This window comes from Neoarius graeffei, chromosome 4, assembly GCF_027579695.1.
Source record: "Neoarius graeffei isolate fNeoGra1 chromosome 4, fNeoGra1.pri, whole genome shotgun sequence".
In the NCBI taxonomy this organism is placed as follows: Eukaryota; Metazoa; Chordata; class Actinopteri; order Siluriformes; family Ariidae; genus Neoarius; species Neoarius graeffei.
The window spans coordinates 62,906,378-62,930,248 of NC_083572.1; the positions used below are offsets into that span (position 1 = coordinate 62,906,378).

The window sequence follows — 23,871 nt, forward strand, 5'->3', positions numbered from 1 at the left end:
AACTCTTACAAGAACAATAGGGCCTTCGCCCTATAGGGCTCGGGCCCTAATAATAGTGAACTCTTACAAGAACAATAGGGCCTTCGCCCATAGGGCTCGGGCCCTAATAAACATTTACTGGAGGGCAGCATGGTGGTGTAGTAGTTAGCACTGTCACCTCACAGCAAGAAGGTTCTGTGTTTAAGCCCACTGGCTGATGGGGGCCTTTCTGTGTGGAGTTTGTAGCCCCGCCCCCATGTCTAAAATGCAATTGTACTAGCACACTTTGAAATAGAAAAACAGCAATTACTGGCAATGCCTGTTTACTTTTCAAAAAACTTATTGTTCAAGAGACAGTTAGCTAATTCTTTTTATTTTTTCATTATGTTACAGCATGGAAAAACCATTTAACTTTAAACTGTTAGTGCCTCCAAGAACCAAGCTTGGTCAGGTATCAGCTGTAAAACCTCAAGACCCTGGGCTGTTTGAAAATAACAGTAGCTTTATGGCACCAGTTCAGGTGGGTAGAATTTCATCAGAAATAATGTTCATTTTACTCTTCATTTTATTGTTGATTTTACTATAGTTGAATATATTACCTGGCATGTGTATGTTTTTTCTTCAGAGTTTTAATAAATGTTTTGAGAAAGAGACCATTTCAAGTACCAAGATGGTGTTGCCTCCAGAGTCCCCAAGACCAGGTAAAGGTGCAGAGGGTTTTTTTTTTTTTCATGTCGAGAGGTTATTTAAAAATAAATAAATAAATAAATAAATAAATAAGTTAACAGATGTTCAGTAGCAAAGCAGTAGAAATGTTAATTATTTTGATGTGTACCAAATGTTTTTTGGTATAATATTTCAAATTTACTATTTTAAAGAAGTCACAAAGAGGATTGCTGTGATGCCAATGGGGAAAGAAGAGGTGAGTGAATTATTCATGTTTGTGTTTTTGGTATAAGATCAAGTGTAAGGATTGATTTCATTACTATTTTCTGTACATTTTGGCAGACATCGTTAAGATCTAGTCAGTTGTATTCCAAACTGTTTGAAGAGGCTGAAAAAATAAAAGCATGGAAATTGAAAATGGACAATGATATTGCACAAAAAGAGAGAAAGCTTCAGGAGAACAGAAGGACAATTGAGACACAGCGCAAAGCCATTCAAGAACTTCAGGTATGTATGGCTATGATCAGACAGGCTGCTTAAATCTAATTATCTGGCATTCCTTGATTGGGAAAGAATTTCTGCAGTCTGAATGGCAAAAACATGTAGAAAACCTGACTTCTGATTGGAGTCAATCTACATTTTTGTATGAAGTGTCAAATCTGATTAAACTTGGAATTCAGGACATGTTAGGTTAGATTAGATTAGATTAGATTAGATTAGATTAGATTAGATTAGATTAGATAAAACTTTATTGATCCCTTTGGGCGGGTTCCCTCAGGGAAATTAAGATTCCAGCAGCATCATTACAGATAAACAGAGAAAATAAATAGAGAAAACTTCTAGATAAATTAAAATAAATTAAGTATTTACATATACAAATATAAAAAGAATAAGATATGGGGGAGAGGGGGGAAGGAGGGGGGGGAAGGGGGGGTGGCAGGAGAGATATTGCACTTTATATTGCACATTATATTGCACATTGTCCGGTATTGCTTATTGTTAGGCTAGGCTACTACTCTTTCCCATCCTCTGTCCTCCTGTTACCCCTCTCCCCCTCAGAGAGGAGTTGTACAGTCTGATGGTGTGAGGGACAAAGGAGTTTTTAAGTCTGTTCGTCTTGCACTTGGGAAGGAGCATTCTGTCACTGAGCAGGCTCCTCTGGTTGCTGATGACGGTGTGCAGAGGGTGACTGGCATCGTCCATGATGTTCAATAGTTTGTCCATAGACCTCTTCTCTGCCACCGTCACCAGAGAGTCCAGCTTCATGCCGACCACAGAGCCGGCCCACCTGATCAGTTTGTCCAGCCTGGATGTGTCCTTCTTGGATGTGCTTCCCCCCCAGCACACCACGGTGTAAAACAGGACACTGGCGACCACAGACTCATAGAACATCCACAGGAGTTTCCTGCAGATGTTAAAGGACCGCAGCCTCCTAAGGAAGTATAGCCTGCTCTGTCCCTTCCTGTATAAGTGTTTGGTGTTGCAAGTCCAGTCCAGCTTGCTGTCCAGCCACAGCCCGAGGTACTTGTAGGAATCCACAGCCTCCACCTCGACTCCCTCGATCAGAACTGGTCGTGACCTTGGTCTGGACCTCCCAAAGTCAATGACCAGCTCCTTGGTCTTTGAGGTGTTGAGCTGCAGATGGTTCCTATTGCACCACACAGCAAAGTCCCTCACCAGGCTCCTATACTCCTCCTCTCTGTCGTCAGTGATACACCCAACAATGGCTGTGTCATCGGCAAACTTCTGAATGTGACACAGCTCCGAGTTGTAGCAGAAGTCCGCGGTGTACAGGGTGAAGAGAAGAGGGGCCAGCACTGTGCCCTGGGGTGCTCCAGTGCTGCTAATCACAGTGTCAGATGTGATGTCCTTCAGCCTGACGTACTGCGGCCTGTCAGTGAGGTAGCTGGAGATCCAGGTGACTGGGCAGGGGTCCACTCGCATCCTCTTCAGTTTGTCCTGATGCAGTAGGGGCTGGATGGTGTTGAAGGCACTCAAGAATTCCAAGAAGAGGATCCTCACTGTGCCATTTCCCTTATCCAGATGCGAGTGGGCTCAGTGTAGCAGGTAGAGGATGGCGTCTTCCACACCGACACCTGCCCGGTACGCAAACTGCAGACAGTCCTGGGCATGTTGTACCTGGGGTCTGAAGAGGCTGAGGAAGAGCCGCTCCAACGTCTTCATCAGATGTGAAGTGAGTGCCACTGGTCAGAAGTCGTTCAGCTCGCTGGGCCGATTCTTTTTGGGAACTGGAACAATACATGATGTCTTCCAGAGGGTTGGCACTCTCCCCAGCTCCAGGCTAAGGTTGAAGATGCGTTGGAGTGGCTCACCCAGTTCAGCAGGACAGGTCTTCAGTAGTCTGGGGCACACCTTGTCCGGGCCTGCTGCTTTCCTGGGGTGAAGCTTCCTCAATTGACCTCTGACCTGGTCTGCAGTAATGCATGGAGGAGTCTGTGCTGAGGTGGGGGAGGAGGGGGTTGCTGTGATGACTGGAGGGAGGTGTGTTGAGGGAAGAAGGAGAGATGGCTGCAGTGAGGGAGAGGGTGGGGGGGACGTGGGCTGGTTGAACCGATTGGAAAAAGTCATTCAACTTATTCGCCCTCTCCACTGTCCCCTCAACGACTCTGGTCTTTGTATTGTGGCCTGTGATGTTTTTCACACCTTCCCAGACCTCCCTCATGCTGTTCTCCTTCAGGTTCTGCTCCACCTTTCTCCTGTAGCTGTCCTTAGCTTCCCTCACGCAGCGTTTTACCTCCTGCTGTGCTGCTTTCATTGCCTCCCTATCCCTGCTCCTGAAGGCAGCCTTCTTCCTGTTGAGGACAGCTTTGACTTCCTGTGTTACCCATGACTTGTTATTAGGGTAACACCGTAGAGTCTTAGCGGGGGAGACCATGTCTGCACAGAAGTTAAGGTAATCCATCAGACAGTGTGTCAGCCCCTCTATGTTCTCACAGTGTGGGCTAAGCAGCACATCCCAGTCCGTGATGTCATAACAGTCCCTGAGGGCATCTTCCATTTCAGGGGACCACCTCCTGATGGAGCTAGTTGTTGCAGGCTGCCTTTGAACCAGGGGGGTGTACTTCGGCTGTAGAAGAACCAGGTTGTGGTCAGACGTCCCTAGTGGGGGAGGGGTGTGATTCTGTATGCATCCCTCACATTAGCATACAGCAAGTCAATTGTTCTGTTGTTCCTTGTTGGACAATCCACAGCCTGGTAAAAAGCAGCCAAAGTAGAGTCCAACGTAGCATGATTAAAGTCCCCAGAAATGATGATAAATGCCTCAGGGTGCTGTGTCTGCAGCCTTGCTGTGACAGAGTGAATCCTCTCACATGCAGCGGCTGCGTCAGCCCTCGGAGGGATGTAAACACAGATGGTAATCACGTGACTGAACTCCCTCGGCAAATAATATGGCCGCAGGCTAACGGCTAGCAGCTCCAAGTCCGGGCAACATAAAACTGTCTTTACGGAGATATGTCCCGGGTTACACCAGTGGTTGTTAACATAAATGATGAGTCCCCCACCTTTGCTTTTCCCGCATGTGTTAGTGTCTCTGTCGGCTCTCACAGCACTGAATCCCCGCAGGTCCACGTTAGCATCCAGTACAAGGTGTGTTAGCCATGTCTCCGTAAAGATAAATAAGCTGCTCTCCTGGTAAATCCGCTGGTTGTTCAGAGAGGAAAGCTCGTCGACTTTATTCGGCAGCAAGTTCACATTCCCCATGATAACGGAGGGAATGGATGGTTTGTAGCGCTAGGATGGTTGTAGGATGGTTGTCCACTAGCCTAGCCTTTAGCTTAGCTCCAGCCTTGCAGCCCCTGGGTTTCCTCCTCAGCTCGGCCGGGATGGGGTGTCGTATCCCGGCTCGTCCCATTGTTTCCAGGGCCAGTAGCTCCTCTCTCGAATAAGAGAGAAAACTGGCTCCTGGTTGCGTGTTAAAGTTAAAAAAGTGTGACTCAGTCTGACCTGTCAAATCAAATTCCACGTATTGTTTCAGCATACGTACAATTAATCGGAAGAATCTCGCATAATTGTAGTGCTAGTCACCTAAGTTTGCGTGCCATCCTTTTTTTTCCCCCCCTCTTTATTTTAAATTGCTGTAGTATGTACTGCATATGTGACTGGCTATTGTGACCAGATCTGTTACAAATTTCAATATTTAATTATTTGTATTTTAATATTTATGTAAGGGTATGAAAATAGATATATGTAAATCTTTAGTGTCTAATGTTATACTATTACTCATACACTACTGACTGCCACTGCAGCCACCTGCTCCATTACTGTGTCAGCCCAATCAGATATCCGAGTAAAGGTCTGAACAGGCAAATTGGTTTTGGTTGCCTGTTTGAACATAGCCTTTGATTTTGCGTTTTATCCAATGAAACTTTTTTTATTCAATTATATGCAAGAAAAATAGCATCTAGTGACTATGTATATATTTTTTTTTATCACTCTTGTTACAGTTTGAAAATGAAAGTCTCAGCATGAAATTAGAGGAACAACTAAATGAAAATGAAGATATGAGGAATAAGTATGTATAACATATTTTAACTCAATAAATGTTATATTTAATTACTAATGACTATAATAAATATATCTTTTAAACCTTACAGAAGTAATGCAACAAGAAATTTGTGCAACATTCTAAAGGACACTTTTGAAAGATCTACTGAGAGAATGAACCTGTGTAAGTGACACTGTAAAATTCTGATGCATTCAGGACATCATTGCCTTGCAAAATATATAATTGTAATAATATTTTTCCATGTTAAAACAACAATGTAATTTGATTCTTTAGTTGAGGCAGAAAGAGAAGAAACTCATGGTCTCTTCTTGCAAAACCATGAAAACATTCAGGTGAATTTATTTTTTTTTTATAATATGAAAAACAATTGTAGTGTCTGGCTTTGACTTAAAGGACATATGACCCAGAATCAATGTCAAAATGGGATTTAAAGGAACAGTCCACCATACTTCCATAATGAAATATGCTCTTATCTGAATTGAGACGAGCTGCTCCGTACCTATCCGAGCTTTGCGCGACCTCCCAGTCAGTCAGACGCAGTCAGATGCGCTGTCACTCCTGTTAGCAATGTAGCTAGGCTCAATATGGCCAATGGTATTTTTTGGGGCTGTAGTTAGATGCGACCAAACTCTTCCGCGTTTTTCCTGTTTACATAGGTTTATATGACCAGTGATATGAAACAAGTTCAGTTACACAAATTGAAACGTAGCGATTTTCTATGCTATGGAAAGTCCGCACTATAATGACAGGCATACTAACACCTTCTGCGCGCTTCGGCAGCGCATTGATATCTGAGCTCCGTATCAATGCGCTGCCGAAGCGCGCAGAAGGTGTTAGTACGCCTATCATTATAGTGCGGACTTTCCATAGCATAGAAAATCACTACATTTCAATTTGTGTAACTGAACTTGTTTCATATCACTGGTCACATAAACCTATGTAAACAGGAAAAACACGGAAGAGTTTGGTCGCATCTAACTACATCCCCAAAAAATACCGTTGGCCATACTGAGCCTAGCTACATTGCTAACAGGAGTGACAGCGCGTCTGACTGCGTCTGACTGACTGGGAGGTCGCGCAAAGCTCGGAGAGGTACGGAGCAGCTCGTCTCAATTCAGATAAGAGCATATTTCATTATGGAAGTACGGTGGACTGTTCCTTTAAAATGGTGGTGTGTTATTGTGCATGTCAGTACTATGTGTGGTGGTCAGGAAAAAAAAGAAAGAAGTGATTGAGTTACATGGCAAGCTTCATGCCATGATTAGTAAAGTTGGCATTATATAGAAAATTCTAAAGGGTTCACAAACTTTCAAGCACTGTTGTACATGCATTTCAAACAAATCTCACATTTGACTAATTTCAAAGATAAATGGTTAATTGGCATTGTGTTTTAGTTTACAGTCTTTCACAACCATTGTGATGGTTTTCAAACTTTTCAAATTTGGTTGTCTTTCCTCCTTCAGAGGATGGTTGCTGCATTTGAAAATCTGCGGCTGCAAGCAAAGGCTGACCAGCTAGAAATGTTAAAAGGTAAACAAATGAGGAGTCCAAGTTTTGAGAATATATGGTACATTCAAGATGTAAGGATAATTAAATAATTAAAATGCTTTCAATGTCTATTTGCACATATCACACAGCTAAGGAAGGCCTTAAACAGTTTGAGGACCTTAAAGTGAGATTTGAGACTGAGTATCACATGAAGGAAGAGAAGGTAAGTGATACTGCTCACCTGTTCACTCTAGTGACAAGTACTGGCAGCACAAAAATAACTTATTATTCTGTGTTGAAATCTTTGATAATATTTTTTTATTACCTGTTTCTGATAGTTAGCAGGTGGTCATTAGTTCATTATATCTCTAAATGAGATCTAGTCCAAAACTTAATCACATTTTAAATCAATGCATCCTCCTATGTTGTGATATAAATATGACAACAGCCACAAGTAATGGTTTACGCCAGGTCTATATGAAGAGTTTGGTTCTAAAATGTGATAAATTCATGGTGATAAACTTGAGAAAAAAAAATATTTTCTTTACCAAAAAAAATTGGTAGCATGAAAACCATATTTTTTTTCTGTTTGAGCCTTTAATATAACACTATGAGGTTGTTTATAACATTAACAATGCAAATCTAAATTTTTATTTTTAAAATTTTATTTTTAAAGAAAACTGATTTTTTTTTTCAAAAATGTGACATATCCATGACACTTTTTTTCCCCAAAATGCTGTAAGTTCATTACATCACACAAAAATCATTTTTGTTGAAATACAACTAGAAACAAGAAGTTGATCTACACTTATGACAGCCTCTCATCTTGGACCATATCTTCTATTGGACCACAGATTTTCCCAAATCGCATTCATCTTGTTGCGTACAAGCCCCAGACTATTTTACACACAAAGCTCTGAGGAATGTTAATAGACCTAGTCAGATGTTTACATGGAAACTTTTTTTAAAGAACAAACTTTTTATTCTGAACAATAAATTTAGACACTTAAATTTGGACACCTTGTACAGCACGTACAGTGGGGCTTGAAAGTTTGCGAACCCTTTAGAATTTTCTATATTTCTGCATAAATATGACCTAAAACAATCAGATTTTCACACAAGTCCTAAAAGTAGATAAAGAGAACCCAGTTAAACAAATGAGACAAAAATATTATACTTGGTCATTTATTTATTGAGGAAAATGATCCAATATTACATATCTGTAAGTGGCAAAAATATGTGAACCTCTAGGATTAGCAATTAATTTGAAGGTGAAATTAGAGTCAGGTGTTTTCAATCAATGGGATGGCAATCAGGTGTGAGTGGGCACCCTGTTTTATTTAAAGAACAGTGATCTATCAAAGTCTGATCTTCACAACACGTGTTTTGTGGAAGTGTATCATGGCACAAGCAAAGGAGATTTCTGAGGACCTCAGAAAAAGCATTGTTGATGCTCATCAGGCTGGAAAAGATTACAAAACCATCTCTAAAGAGTTTGGACTCCACCAAGCCACATTCAGACAGATTGTGTACAAATGAAGGAAATTCAAGACCATTGTTACCCTCCCCAGGAGTGGTCGACCAACAAAGATCACTCCAAGAGCAAGGTGTGTAATAGTCAGCGAGTTCACAAAGGACCCCAGGGTAACTTCTAAGCAACTGAAGGCCTCTCTCACATTGGCTAATGTTAATGTTCATGATAGAGCCCTGCACTCCCGCGGGTGTCCTGCGGGACTTGCGGGACCCGCCGCAAAGCAGTGCGGTGCGGGACAAATTTTGAAAGCTCATTGCGGGCGTGAGCGGGAGCAGGAGTGCACATATGCGGGCGCGGGCGGGAGGGGGAGTGCACAATGCAGGTGCGAGCGGGAGCGGTGATAAGCTGCAGTCCCGCTAACTAAAAACGTGTTTAAAATAAAATTTATAAATTATTAATTTATGTCTATCATATATAATTTGTGCTGGATATTTTATTTGGCATTAATAAAAACATTTTAAGATGCCTAAATTTGCAGAGAGAGAGTCAGATTGCCAGATTGAGTGAGGAATGGCATCTTAAATTTGCCATTGATCACCCTAACGGGCAATCCTTTGATCACTCTAATGACTCGCGGTTCACACCCAGCCTCCAGTGACCCACACTAACATGATGCTTCAGTGACACCTTAGATGAGCTGGTCATCAGAATTCTGATTCTGATCCAGGAGAGGATAAATAACTCTCGTACGTTTCCGATTCCTTTCCTATTCCGTGTTTGAGATCTCCGATCATGGCAGAAGAGCAGAGCTCCTTTACTGAAGCTCACAGTGCTTCAAAAGTAAGTGCTGCTTCAAAAAGAGGGTCATTTACCATTAAAAAGTCAAGAGTCCTGAAATCGGACATTTTAGTTAGAAATGCTTTACAAATGTAAACTGGGTTAGCCTAATGTTTTGTATGGCTGAACAATAAATATACCAAATTTCCACTTGGAATTACGTGCTCGCCTGTCTTTTTTTTTATTGTTTATTATTATTATTAGAGACACTGACGAAGGCAACAGCCGAAACGTTTGTCTCCTTCTGCTGCTAAAAATAACTGAAAAGAAATGTAACTAAAAGAATAAGTTCAAGAGTGCGATCCATCTCTCCTTTCACACTAATTATTCATAGGAGACGCACCACGGGAGAGCGCATACTTAAATGATTAGCCTACTTAAATAATTATTATTATTAGGTCTACATGCTGCCATTTCAACATTCCGAATTCAGAAACAAGGTAAATAATAACAAACGTGAACGTGAGCTGTAGATATTTATGTTCAAATCCACTCAAAGTAGGGGGCGGGGCACCATCACGCTGTGTCAAGACAAGAACTTTCCTGAGAAATAACACGAACGTCTGCATCATGCGGGATTTGCGGGCAGGAGCGGGACAAAATATGGCAGGCGGGAGCGGGACTGAAAATCATAATTCTTTGCGGGCGGGAGCGGGACTGAAAAATCATAATTATTTGCGGGCGGGAGCGGGACTGCACAATGTGGGCGCGGGTGGGAGCGGGACTGAAAAATCCGACCCGCGCAGACCTCTAGTTCATGAGTCCACCATCAGGAGAACACTAAACAACAATGGTTTGCATGGCAGGGTTGCAAGGAGAAAGCCACTGCTCTCCAAAAAGAACATTGCTGCTCATCTACAGTTTGCTAAAGATCACGTGGACAAGCCAGAAGGCTATTGGAAAAATGTTTTGTGGACGGATGAGACCAAAATAGAACTTTTTTGGTTTAAATGAGAAGTGTTATGTTTGGAGAAAGGAAAACACTGCATTCCAGCATAAGAACCTTATCCCATCTGTGAAACATGTTGGCAGTAGTATCATGGTTTGGGCCTGCTTTGCTGCATCTGGGCCAGGACGGCTTGCCATCATTGATGGAACAATGAATTCTGAATTATACCAACAAATTCTAAAGGAAAATGTCAGGACATCTGTCCATGAGCTGAATCTCAAGAGCAGGTGGGTCATGCAGCAAGACAACGACCCTAAGCACACAAGTCGTTCTACCAAAGAATGGTTAAAGAAGAATAAAGTTAATGTTTTGGAATGGCCAAGTCAAAGTCCTGACCTTAATCCAATCGAAATGTTGTGGAAGGACCTGAAGTGAGCAGTTCATGTGAGGAAACCCACCAACATCCCAGAGTTGAAGCTGTTCTGTATGGAGGAATGGGCTAAAATTCCTGTGCAGGATCAACAGTTACCGGAAACGTTTAGTTGCAGTTATAGAGATCTTGCAGTCACGTGACCGGAAAGTTAACAGCCGCCATCTTATCGGTAAAAAACACAGCTGAATACTGCTGCACTCGTGTACAGAATGGATCAATTTCAACCGACGGGCTACATGGCTCATTTTTCTAATGAACAGATAACTAGATATATGTCTAAAATAAACGACCTACAGATTAGTGACCCTTATGGCTTACCGGACAGAGTTTTCACGACCATGTCAGTGGATATTGAACTGCCAGCAGAATACCCGGACGTGTATAATTACCTCATCAACCTTCCCTCGCTGTTCAGTGGTGAAGCACTGCGTGCTTATAAATCTCTGGACAGTTATCTTTACAGAAATTCAGGATTTGTCAGCGACTCAGATGTGGCATCTTGTAAACAAGAAAATAACAATCCTCATTGGACGGGTAAGTCATTTAAGTATTGAGTATAGCACTGACCAGCCGATAATAGAATAGAATAAGGTAATTCCAGCTGTAATTCCAAATCGTCCGTCTTGTTTACCATGGATCTGGCGTTGGAGAGGTAGCGGCTTAGCAGTGGAGATTTGAGTGGCTGTTTTCTGAGCTTAGTCAACAGGCTGGCTCTGCCTGCAGCCTCGCTTTTGCTTCCGCTCCCAACGCCGCCTCCTTCGCTTTGCTTCCGATAACAATCCATAGAGACCCCGCTGGTCTCGTTATCTCGTCCGGAATGTTGTGCATGCAATGGAAATCGCTACAAACCGTCATTTTCTGCTGGAAACCAATGTCCAGTAAGTCCATACGGTTATAGTGGATATTGAAGTCCGGTACAGACGAACAACACGCAAAAATACACACAAAAAACATAAAAAACGTGCACAGGTAGGGAGAGCTTGTAGCCGCAGCCGTTGTAGTAGAATTGTATATAGTAGGGTTTTCCAGAAGAAAAGGTAGAAGTAGAAGGCGGAAATATGGCGTTTGACCGACAAGATGGCGTCTGTCACAATCTGGATCGGCTGTGACGTCACATGCAAGTGCTCCATTGCTGCACAAGGGAGTCACACCAGATACTGAAAGCAAAGGTTCACATACTTTTGCCACTCACATATATGTAATATTGGACCATTTTCCTCAATAAATAAATTACCAAGTATAATATTTTTGTCTCATTTGTTTAACTGGGTTCTCTTTATCTACTTTTAGGACTTGTGTGGAAATCTGATGATGTTTTAGGTCAGATTTATGCAGAAATATAGAAAATTCTAAAGGGTTTACAAACTTTCAAGCACCACTGTACAGTTAGTCATAGCGCAGCTCCATACTTAAGAGAATATGGTAATGCATCAACCTGGTTTTTGATGGCTTTTGCGACCATAGGAAACTCGTTTGTAAGTGCAAGGCAAAGTATCTCAAACACTTGACCACCATACAACAAAAGTTGTATCTTTATTTACATAAGATTGCATCATTATTACCCAGTCTGTGTTCTTTTGCCTGCCAGACACATTAGATATGAACTGGTTAGTGTCAAACACTTCCCAAAAGACAGCATGATAAAAATATTCCATTATTGCTCCCAAGTTGTGCAACAAAAAGTTTGCCCTATCAACCAGAGTTTGAATCCCTGTGATGCCACAGCAATCAGTGAACAGGAGACCAAGAAAGCAAAATTTGCTGTGCTCTCTAGATGGGAGGGATGGCATACTCTCTCCCCTGTGAAACACAAGGACACTTGTCAATCATAGGTATCTCTGAGCTCATAGTATAGTGGAAGAGGCTACGTTGAAAAAGATGGGGTGGCTGGTACCCCTTCATTTAGAACTTTATGCCACCTCTCTATGCCAGCATAACATTACTGAGTCTTCCCCTATAAACGGATTTCAGTAGCATCTAGTGCTTAAGTTTTTGGTTAGATGGCAAAAAAACTTGCATGACTTACAAATGGTTTGTTGGCATGGAAGTGATGTATAATTGTAGATTTGGAGGCTTGTGAGCCAAAAATGCTACCTTCTTCTGAAACACTCTACCAGACAGGTTTATTAAAGATCTGGATATTTTAATTTAGGTATTTTAGCCATGTGGGTATTTTTTTTCTAGTTATTACTTGATTTATGAACGTCAACACACTTTTCAATCATTTGTGTATTCTTTAATCTTCCCCATGTTACTGAATGGTGAAGAGAATTTCAATTCTGTGTCACCTCATATTTACAGCCCAGGAAAACAGGACACCATAAGGAACATAAGAATTCCAAAACATTCTGGTGACCTCAAAAAAGTGAAATATAACTGGATTCATGCTTCTGTTACATTTTGTTAAAAATATATTTTAAAAAAAAGCATGCTTCAGTGTCAATATTTTTCATAACAATTTTACCAAGGTGTCAATAATTTTAAAAAGCTGACTGTACACACTAATGATGAACACACATGCCTGATTACTCACTCTCATCCAGTATAACCAAGTGTGAAATGCAAAAGTACAGAGAAATTCACAGACACTTCCCATTACTGTCTGGCTATCATATGTTCTCAAGCTAAACCACGGGGTGGCGTGGTAGTGTAAGTGATTAGCACTGTTGCCTCACAGCAAGAAGGTTCTGGGTTTGAGCCCAGCAGCCAATGGGGGCTTTTCTGTGTGGAGTTTGCATGTTCTCCCCGTGTCCGCGTGGGTTTCCTCCGGGTCCTCCGGTTTCCCCCACAGTCCAAAGACATGCAGGTTAGGTTAACTGGTGACTCTAAATTGACCGTAGGTGTGAATGGTTGTCTGTGTCTATGTGTCAGCCCTGTGATGAGCTGGCGACTTGTCCAGGGTGTACCCTGCCTTTCGCCCGTAGTCAGCTGGGATAGGCTCCAGCTTGCCTGCGACCCTGTAGAACAGGATAAAGCGGCTAGAGATAATGAGATGAGATGAGATGAATTTTACCAAGGTGTCAATAATTTTAAAAAGCTGACTGTACACACTAATGATGAACACACATGCCTGATTACTCACTCTCATCCAGTATAACCAAGTGTGAAATGCAAAAGTACAGAGAAATTCACAGACACTTCCCATTACTGTCTGGCTATCATATGTTCTCAAGCTAAACCACGGGGTGGCGTGGTAGTGTAAGTGATTAGCACTGTTGCCTCACAGCAAGAAGGTTCTGGGTTTGAGCCCAGCAGCCAATGGGGGCTTTTCTGTGTGGAGTTTGCATGTTCTCCCCGTGTCCGCGTGGGTTTCCTCCGGGTCCTCCGGTTTCCCCCACAGTCCAAAGACATGCAGGTTAGGTTAACTGGTGACTCTAAATTGACCGTAGGTGTGAATGGTTGTCTGTGTCTATGTGTCAGCCCTGTGATGAGCTGGCGACTTGTCCAGGGTGTACCCTGCCTTTCGCCCGTAGTCAGCTGGGATAGGCTCCAGCTTGCCTGCGACCCTGTAGAACAGGATAAAGCGGCTAGAGATAATGAGATGAGATGAGATGAATTTTACCAAGGTGTCAATAATTTTAAAAAGCTGACTGTACACACTAATGATGAACACACATGCCTGATTACTCACTCTCATCCAGTATAACCAAGTGTGAAATGCAAAAGTACAGAGAAATTCACAGACACTTCCCATTACTGTCTGGCTATCATATGTTCTCAAGCTAAATCACGGGGTGGCATGGTAGTGTAAGTGATTAGCACTGTTGCCTCACAGCAAGAAGGTTCTGGGTTTGAGCCCAGCAGCCAATGGGGGCTTTTCTGTGTGGAGTTTGCATGTTTTCCCCGTGTCTGCGTGGGTTTCCTCCGGGTGCGCCGGTTTCCCCCACAGTCCAAAGACGTGCAGTTAGGTTAACATGGGACGGCCTTGGGCTAAAGTGCCCAAGAATGGCGGCGCGCGTACACAGCGGCCTTGCTCTCTGATGATGAACTAAATTCCGTTGTACATTTGTGCAGTGACAATAAAGGCATTCTATTCTAAATAACTTAATAATTGGTTAATGACTAGCTTCCCACCAAATTAGAGAATGTTTACACTGCTGAATCTTTTTTTTTTTTTTCCCTCTTCAAGTATGACCTCAGACTCTTTTATTCCTGTTTGGGTTCTTTATGAAACTCTCTCTCTCTCTCTCTCTCTCTCTCTCTGACTGATCTACAGACATCCTCACCTGACAAAATTCATTTCGGGGAGTCCCCCCCCCCTTGGAGATTTTTTTTTTTGGGGACAAATACATTGCTGGGGGGTATGGAGGTACTCCCCCAGAAATTTCTGGATTTGGTTGATGCGATTTCCTGCATTCTGGTGGATTTTGGGGTGGCCTTTTGGAGATGAACAATACCTGAATTCACTCAATTCACTCAGATTCATAGCTGACACCCTGACTTGGGGACTTGGCTGCCCCCAACCCATAAACTATGATAACTACAATATGCCATATTAAGCTCCTTACTGATTGAATCTGGACACCCCGCCCCCCCATAAATAAGGAAGGATGACAGGATAGATAGATAGATATTTCACCACGGAACATTGCTTTATTTAGATACCAAAACACAGATGAACATAACAGAACAATGAATGAATTGCATGAATGACAATTAATGCAATTGTACATGTAGGCCTAGGCCTAAAGGGCTCTTTCCTTTCCTATGTTCTATGCATGTTCCTTTTGCAAGCTTTCATTGTATTTAGAGGCTGCTTGCTTTGCAGATTTGAGCAATTTTCCAGACACCTCCACCTCATAGCACTCTGTGTCAATAAACTTGTTAATCTTGCAAGGCATCAGATTCACAAGTGTTTGGTGAGACGTCTGACTCCTAAATTCTGTCTTGATGTGACGCACCATGCTGAATGCCCTTTCCACATTACCATTAGAATTTGGCAGCACCAGTAGCAGCTTCATCAGCTGACAGAGCTCCCTGAATCTCAACTGCCCTGAGCTCACAGATGTGACTTTGGACAGCTTCCCCCAGAACTCAACTGGTAAATTCTTATAATTTGGCACCAGTGCTTAGATGAGACATACTGTAATCCAGGACTTCTAAATGGAGTTGTTCTCTGGCATCGGCCTTCATTACATTTGGAAATCTGTCTGCCAAAGTCAAAATCTGCTCTGGTTTCACATCATCATGGTTCTCAGGATTGACCACTGACAGATTCGTCAAGATTTTCTCTCTCACTGGGCATTTTTCCTTTATTTTTTGAAAGCTTCTGACATAGAATGCTCTCGCATCTCTGTAGAATTGCTTTGTCTTGTGACTGGAGAGTGCTGATTTTTACATCGGAAAATCACATATTTGACGGAAGATGGATATGATGTGTTAATAGTACCTGAAGATACGGTATTAATTGAACAGCGGACATTTTGCTCATGTTGTGAGAGAATCTCTTTCAGATCCTATAAATACAGAAAAAAAAATGAGTTGACAGAGATAACAGGATGGCGTGTCCATTCATTTGATACTGAAATCATGTTTTTAGATGTAATATAACATCACACGTGTTTCAGTAGACAAAAAGGTAACGAGAAGATTCAGAAATAAACTTCCCTGTGTATCACAGAGTGATAAATTATAAATTAATCTTGCAATGGCCTTTTCCTTCGCGCCAATTCCGTGATTATTGTAGGGACTTTACCTTCAACTCATCTCTTTGTAAAGGGATACCGCAGGAAGATACCGCAGGCATAGGTTTTGGAATTTTGGAAAAAAAATATTTTATGGTTGCAGAGATATGATGATTTTAGTAAAATAAATAAATAACGGTAATTGCGCGCTGACCCCTCATACATATATATATATATATATATATATATATATATATATATATATATATATACACACACACACACACACACACACACACACACACACACCCCTCTACTTAACGTTGTAGCACAAAATAGAAAGGGTCTACATGGTCCTAATTGGTTCTGTTAGAACCAGAAAAGGTTGTAGTTTTATGAGCGACTTAGTTTTGGAGGTGGACCCTAACAAATTCCTGCCTGTTGTGCGACACCTGCAGCTCCAGCACTGTAAAGTAAAAGTAATTTATTGCCATTGTTTATCCTTGTGCCTAGCAAGTGAGCTTACAAAGATGACAATTACAAAGAGACACTGCTTTATCATAACTGTGAAAGTTGAACACCAAATCAGTTAAAAAAATGGATTCGTATTATGTATTAATTTCCTGGGTTCCAGAAAATGGCTGGAGCCGCTGCTGCTCTTTTTCCTGCTCTATGCATTGACTGACTGGTCGATAGGTTCGGGATGAAGCTTGCTCGCTTGCTCTAGATTCTGTGAGATTGTATGTAATTTCGGGCATCAGGGAGCCGCTATCAATATGCGGGAGACTTCCGGGAGACTTGGGATGTCTGGATCTCACTCACAGTGTGTAGTCTGACTTCTTCATGCCTAAAGCTGGGGCATGATGACTTTGATGTATTTGAACTGGTATATGTGTTCAAACTCTGACACAACACTCCTGAAACAGCACTGACTGTGAATTAACTTATTATCGAGTATTTATCCCATGACTCAATTGTTTATATATGTATAATATTTTGTATATAACATGTATAAGGGAGGGGCTTCCCTTTGCAGGGTTCGACATTAAGGACTGCCCGATTGCCTGGGGCAAGTGAAACATGCATTCCCTTTGCAGGGTTCGACATTAAGGACTGCCTGATTGCCTGGGGCAAGTGAAACATGCATTCGGACAAGTGGGATATGTCCCCAACATGCCCGAGTGGGCAAGTTGGAATGAGCATATATTATGAACTAGCACCACAAAAATTAGGCTTTTTGATCTTTTATTTCAGTTCCTAAAAGCATCCCTCACTACACATCCGCCATTATGTCTTGGCTGATTTCTTAGTCTTGGTTTCATTTACTGCTTTGCAAGTTATTTTATATACCTCTGCTGTTGTAGTATGGTATGCGTACTGTTTAGACCCCTTGCGCATGACATCACGCATTACATGATAATTACAGCTGGGGTCAGACAGACACCATCTTTCATGCAAGCAAGGCTTAATCTGTCTTCAGTATGGTTAATTTTTGCACTGTTTTTGGTTGTTCAAACAGAGAAATAGATAAAAGGCATTACCGTCTCCCCGCTATCAAGAAAAATGTTAATAGAAGCAAATGCTTCAAGAACAACGAGGAAGTGAGTGGTTAAAGAATATGAAGAGAGGAGCTAAGCCTGAAAACTCCAGAGAAATTCACGATTGTATTTAAAGTGTATTTTACAAAAACAAAGTCAGAAGTGAGCATGGAAGAGTTTGCTTAAGAATCTCATTTTGTTTTTTTCTGCTCACATTCGAATTAGCTCCATCATGAAAGTGTTTGATTTTCTTTCAGGTGAAGCAGCTTCCTTATTTGACACAGAAAACCCAGATTGGTTTCAAACAACTCGGGCATAAAAAACTCAACAAGGAGCGACATGCATGATATATCCTGAAAGAACAGAACAAATTAAGAGCAGAGAGCACTGAAGCTTTGTTTCTGTTATCAGCGGAACCCAGTCCTGTGCAAAATGTCTCCATGGACTCAGAGTGTAGTAATGAACCTACAGTCTGAGAGAGTTGTACACAAAACACACTGAACTTTACAACAGCTGCACACATGTGAAATGGAAATAAATCGACTAAGGCAGGAAAAACTATTTTGGATAAAATTGTTATTGTCCATTACACACTGATCAACCTGTGTGACTCAGTTGTGCCTTTTGAATAAAGAATAGGGAACTGAACATTAACCTTTTATTGAAATTATTTTACATGGGTAATTATAGTTACTGTATGTATAACTGGAATGTGCTGATTCTGTTAGTGTTTATAATTTTTCTTTACCATCTGCTATTAGATAAAATAGAATCTTACAACATTGTTTGAAAGTCTTGAGCAAGATATTATTTTACAATTAACACTTCAGATATTGTTTTAACAATAATAAGCATCACTGTATAAACGATAGAGTGCAAATAGCCGTGTAATTAGATGTCCATGGACAGGGGTTAAATTGGGATTGGTTATGTGGGGGGGCTCTGCCTCGTACCCGCCCCTGCCCCCGCCGCCCTGCCCCAATATACTTTTTGGAAAATAACCCTCTAATTTGATAACCATATCATATTGCACAGAGATATACACCTTATCTGTGTGTTGTAGGCCTATGTGTGTCTTGTAGTGCCCCCCTACACATTATGGCAGTTTGAATGTAGATTGGTTGGCCAATGTAACAGATTGTACAGGTTGTTGTACATTGGTTTGAAGGAAATGATTAGTGGGGGGTCTGGGGGTCCTCCCCCAGAAGTTTTTTATTATCATACATGTTATTTGCTGAATTCTGGTGCATTTTAATAAGTTGTTAGCTGACTTTACAGAGGTAGGTTGAGCAATATCATGTTAAATCTTGTCACATGCCTACAGGTGAAAAATGTGAAGGAGAAATGTTCAGTGAGAAAATTTGAAGGCTTGCACAATCTTAAACCAAAACAGTTGATTTATTTTGGAGGATAAATGTTAAATATGCCAAAACACTGTCAGTCAAATTGTCAATCAAATATATTCATGCAGTGAATGCAACCAAATACAAACAAGACTATAACATTGGAAGCATTTATTATTATTGTTATAATTATGTATTCAATTATTTATTTGGCATGTGGTGCTTTTTGTATTGTCTATAATATGCTCATCTTATGTATGTTCTAGACAATACAAAAAGCACCACATGCCAAATAAATAATTGAATACATAATAATAACAATAATAATTACACTAATAATACACTAATAATATTAACAATACAGTGAACATAATCATTATCATATTTTTTATTATTAAAAACAAAATATCAAATAATACTGAAGAGGGGAAAAATAATACTGATCTAAATATGTTGTGTTTTTATTTTTAGACAGTATGTGTTTTGCTAAACACATACTGTCTAAAAATAAAAACACAACATATTTAGATCAGTATTATTTTTCCCCTCTTCAGTATTATGTGATGTTTTTAATAATAAAAAATATGATAATGATTATGTTCGTATGCAGGTAAAAGGGGAGACGGTGTACGGAGAAAATTATAAACAAGTCACAACGCTGAAACACAAGCCCAAAAACCCGCAAACCACGACTTCTGATTTTTTTTTTAAAGTGAACTCACAAAAAAAGAAACCCCAAAGTCGCTTATAAAAAGCGGAATTGGCAACCCACGCAGTGTTCCAGAAACCAGAATCTCTGATCGCAAGTTCTGTTCTAAATAGCTTTGACAGGTCGTCTTGTTATCAGGAAAACTATGATCTATCTCATAAAAGTCATGGGTTTATTGATTAATAAAACGATATTTAATTATTCAGAACTGAAAATCGTGAAAAGGGTTTGTTGCTTTTGATGCGTGCGTGATCGTATGCCATCCGCTCCGAGCTTGTGTGCCGGGGCTCAGCCCCGGACAGCCCCGGCCCAATTTAACCCCTGTCCATGGAGTTGCTGAGACATGGAGGGGCAGGAACACCATCTAGCCCACAGTTCAGGTTGGAGTCCTTTGAGTGTCAATGCTTTGGCTTTTATAGCACGCTGTCCCCAGAAGCTGATGTCGGGAAAAAGTCTTTACACAAAGGTTTTCTTGCTTTTGTAGTGTTTTTTTTTAAAGGAACAGTCCACTGTATTTCCATAATGAAATATGCTCTTATCTGAATTGAGACGAGCTGCTCCGTACCTATCCGAGCTTTTCGCGACCTCCCAGTCAGTCAGACGCAGTCAGATGCACTGTCACTCCTGTTAGCAATGTAGCTAGGCTCAGTATGGCCAACGGTATTTTTTGGGGCTGTAGTTAGATGCGACCAAACTCTTCCGCGTTTTTCCTGTTTACATAGGTTTATATGACCAGTGATATGAAACAAGTTCAGTTACACAAATTGAAACGTAGCGATTTTCTATGCTATGGAAAGTCCGCACTATAATGACAGGCGTACTAACACCTTCTGCGCGCTTCGGCAGCGCATTGATACGGAGCTCAGATATCAATGCCCTGCCGAAGTGCGCAGAAGGTGTTAGTACGCCTGTCATTATAGTGCGGACTTTCCATAGCATAGAAAATTGCTACATTTCAATTTGTGTAACTGAACTTGTTTCATATCACTGGTCATATAAACCTATGTAAACAGGAAAAACGTGGAAGAGTTTGGTCGCATCTAACTACAGCCCCCAAAAATACCGTTGGCCATACTGAGCCTAGCTACATTGCTAACAGGAGTGACAGCGCGTCTGACTGCGTCTGACTGACTGGGAGGTCGCGCAAAGCTCGGATAGGTACGGAGCAGCTCGTCTCAATTCAGATAAGAGCATATTTCATTATGGAAATACGGTGGACTGTTCCTTTAAACTCTTGTGTTGGGACTCTTCGGGGGAGCTAGAATAGCAGCTAGAATAGCAAAATGAGACGTTCTGGCAAAGTCAGTGGCTGAGAACGGCTTATTTATACACAGCAGAGAGGACCAGGAAGTGAAATGCAGGCTAGATGAAATTCCCGTCCCGGATCCGGATTAGCACTGACCTGGGGGATAAGTAATATCTGGACTGGAAGTCCGGGGTGGAGCATGACACAAACAGCATTAATTCTTTGTTGCATGGATTCTACGAGATGTTCGAAACAATCACGTAACTGCTGCAGATTTTTAAGGTGCACTTTCATTCTGCAAATATCTTATTCTATCACATCTCAAAGGGGTTCTGTTGGTTTCAGTGACTTGAAAGGCCGCTGAAGAACTTTGAATTCATTGTCATGTTCATGAAACCAGTTTGACATGACTTTTGCTTTGTGACATGGTGCATTATCATGTTGGAAGTAGCCATTAGCAGATGGTAAATTGTGGCCATGAAGGGATGCACACAGTCAGCAACAATACTCAAATAGTCTGTGGTATACAAGCGATAATTGATTGGTATTAATGGGCCCAAAGTGTGCCAAGAAAACATTCCCTGCACCATTGTCACCTACACCAGCCTGAACTGTTGAAACAAGGCAGGTTGGATCCATGTATTCATGCTGTTGGCAGGGCAATTCCATGTAAATGTTAACCTCACCATGCAAAAATAAAGCAACATGTAATACATCAAAACCACTCCGGGAGATATCGCCTAGGCCTGTATTTTACAGATGTGAATAAGTTGAACCAATTTGTCACAAGAATTGTTCCCTTCACCTTAATATGTCAGTCTTTCTTTCTTATAATGTAAAACCCAAGCTAAAATCAACTTTGATCATGTACAATTCTATATTATTGCCACAAGCCACAGAAATGTATGCTAAAATCCACAAAACAGCAAAACAATAGCCATCCTAAATATTATTTAAGAACTTTGATAGTTTTAGCTGATATTTAGAGAGTTTTTCAAAGGGTTATGGTGGTTAAATTGCTGATTTTCTAAACATATGCCATGTCTATTTCAGACGCGTCACATCCATAACGGAATTTCGTCACATCCATAACGCTGACTTTTCCTTCCGAAACTCTGCATGAAATACAAAATATTTTAAACAAAGATTTTTTAATATTCACCTTGGACCCCTCTATCAAATGGATATCTCCATTTCGACATTAGGTTTACAATTTCACAGAGTTTGATAAAAACGTACAGTCACCCAAGAAAAGTGATACTTTTTCTGTCACATCCATAACACATCTTTTATTGGCATTTTCTGGCATGCCCTAGATGTACTATGGGAATTGTTCTTGTTCTATCACTTCTCCAGTATGGTACAGCTTTAAAATATGCAACACCTGTTTAAATACTGGGAGACAATAAAACATGCACTGGGTCATTTGTTGCCTTTTTGAGTTCAAGTGTCACGTCCATAACGCTGGAATTGCTCGGCACCTAATTCTGACCCTCCCATCTGCCTCAGCAGAAATCAAGATTCATCAGACCAGTTTACGTTTTCCCAGTCTTCAACTGTCCAGTTTTGGTGAGCCTGTGCCCACTGCAGCCTCAGCTTTCTGTCCTTGGGTGACAGTGGAACCAGTGTGGCCGCCTGCTGTTGTAACTCATTGGCCTCAAGGTTTGACGAGTTGTGAGATGGTTTTCTGCATCAGTAGACAAGTGAAAGGTCACTGATATGTAGATCGCACGAGCAGTTCTCAGGAGTTTAACAGTGTTGCACTGTATTCATTGTTACACACAAGCAGTGTGAATACTGCAAAAAAAAAAAAATCATGTTTTGTGTGTGTGTGTTTAGTCATCAGCTCTGTCACGTCACATTCTGTGTGGATTTATGTGTATTACATTATGTTCTTATGCAGTTTCACAGATAAAGCATCATCCCGCCCATGAGTCTGCAGTGCATTTGGGTCTTAGACTCAGTGACACCTCAAAGTTGGAAAACGGCATTGGTTTTCACAGGGGAAAGAGCAGACAATAAACGTTTCCTATATCTATGGTGATAATCTTGTTAATTGGTTACTGTCACAATTTATCTATTAGGAATCCACCCATGTTTATTTGGCTACCAGACTAAACGTAATGTTGATACCATTGCAGTACTCAGCAGACTTTCATAAAAATGAAAAGCAGCCAAATGAGGCAAAGCTCACTTCTGCACAATTTGATCTAGGAGTCTCACCACTATGGACACAGTATTTTTATATTTGCAGATACCATTTTGTGAAATTTTCTACTCTCCATTAAAGATGCTCTTTTAATAGCCTACTGAAAGTGCCAGGCTGAGGGGAATTTATGCTGCCCAAAACATAAATTTCAGGGTGGAATACTGATGTTACAACAAACAGTCAGATAATATTTCTGGACTTTACATGCATAATAATTTGACTTCCGTTTGAGTTCAGAAATGTGTGTATATACTGTATTACATCTTTCTTTCTTTTTTATTATCCCCCGCTGGCTGAAAAGCCTGAAGGGGGATTATGTCGTGGCAATGTCCGTCTGTCTGTCCGTCCATCCTGGGAAGGGTACTCGCCTTCTGAAATCAACTCCTCTCACAATTTTTGGAGAAATTTCACTAAACTTGATAGGATTCTTTGTTATATGTCAGAAATATGTATATTGCTATTTCATTCAATTTAGTCGCATTTTACCAGAGTTATGGCCCTTGATTACCCAACTTGTACTCTGACAATTTCCTGAGGGTGTATTAAGCACTTATAGCATAGATATAGTTGCCAGCGGGGGATATTGTGCTCTCGGAGCACTTTTGTTTTTTCTTCTGTGTATTTGAATCAAATGTTTTGAGATCACATTCTGCAATATGCAATACAAAGTCACTCACACATTAAATTGAAGCTACCAAGAAATCTGTCTTTTGCCAATACATACTGTACACAGGCACATGTTGAAATTTAATTTGAACCAAAAGTGACTGGTGACCAGTAAATGCTCTTGCTGGTTAAAAGCTGTATCCACCAAAGTCTCACTGTAAACTATGGCATAATTTTACAACCCCACATAAGAAAAAGTTGGGATGGTATTGAAAATGCAAAAAAAAAAAGCACTGTGTAGG

At 41.1% G+C, this 23,871-nt stretch overlaps 1 protein-coding gene across 1 annotated transcript in view; it reads left to right on the top strand.

Moving 5' to 3' along the window:
- The first annotated feature begins 373 nt into the window (after positions 1-373).
- LOC132884428 (synaptonemal complex protein 1-like) overlaps positions 374-23,871 on the top strand; it is a 128,371-nt gene continuing 104,873 nt past the window's right edge. The window contains exons 1-9 of the mRNA XM_060918272.1: positions 374-499; positions 605-680; positions 858-901; positions 988-1,152; positions 5,112-5,179; positions 5,262-5,335; positions 5,447-5,505; positions 6,637-6,703; positions 6,811-6,884. Coding sequence (XP_060774255.1) covers positions 374-499; positions 605-680; positions 858-901; positions 988-1,152; positions 5,112-5,179; positions 5,262-5,335; positions 5,447-5,505; positions 6,637-6,703; positions 6,811-6,884 — 753 coding nt within the window. The remainder of the gene's footprint in view (positions 500-604; positions 681-857; positions 902-987; positions 1,153-5,111; positions 5,180-5,261; positions 5,336-5,446; positions 5,506-6,636; positions 6,704-6,810; positions 6,885-23,871) is intronic.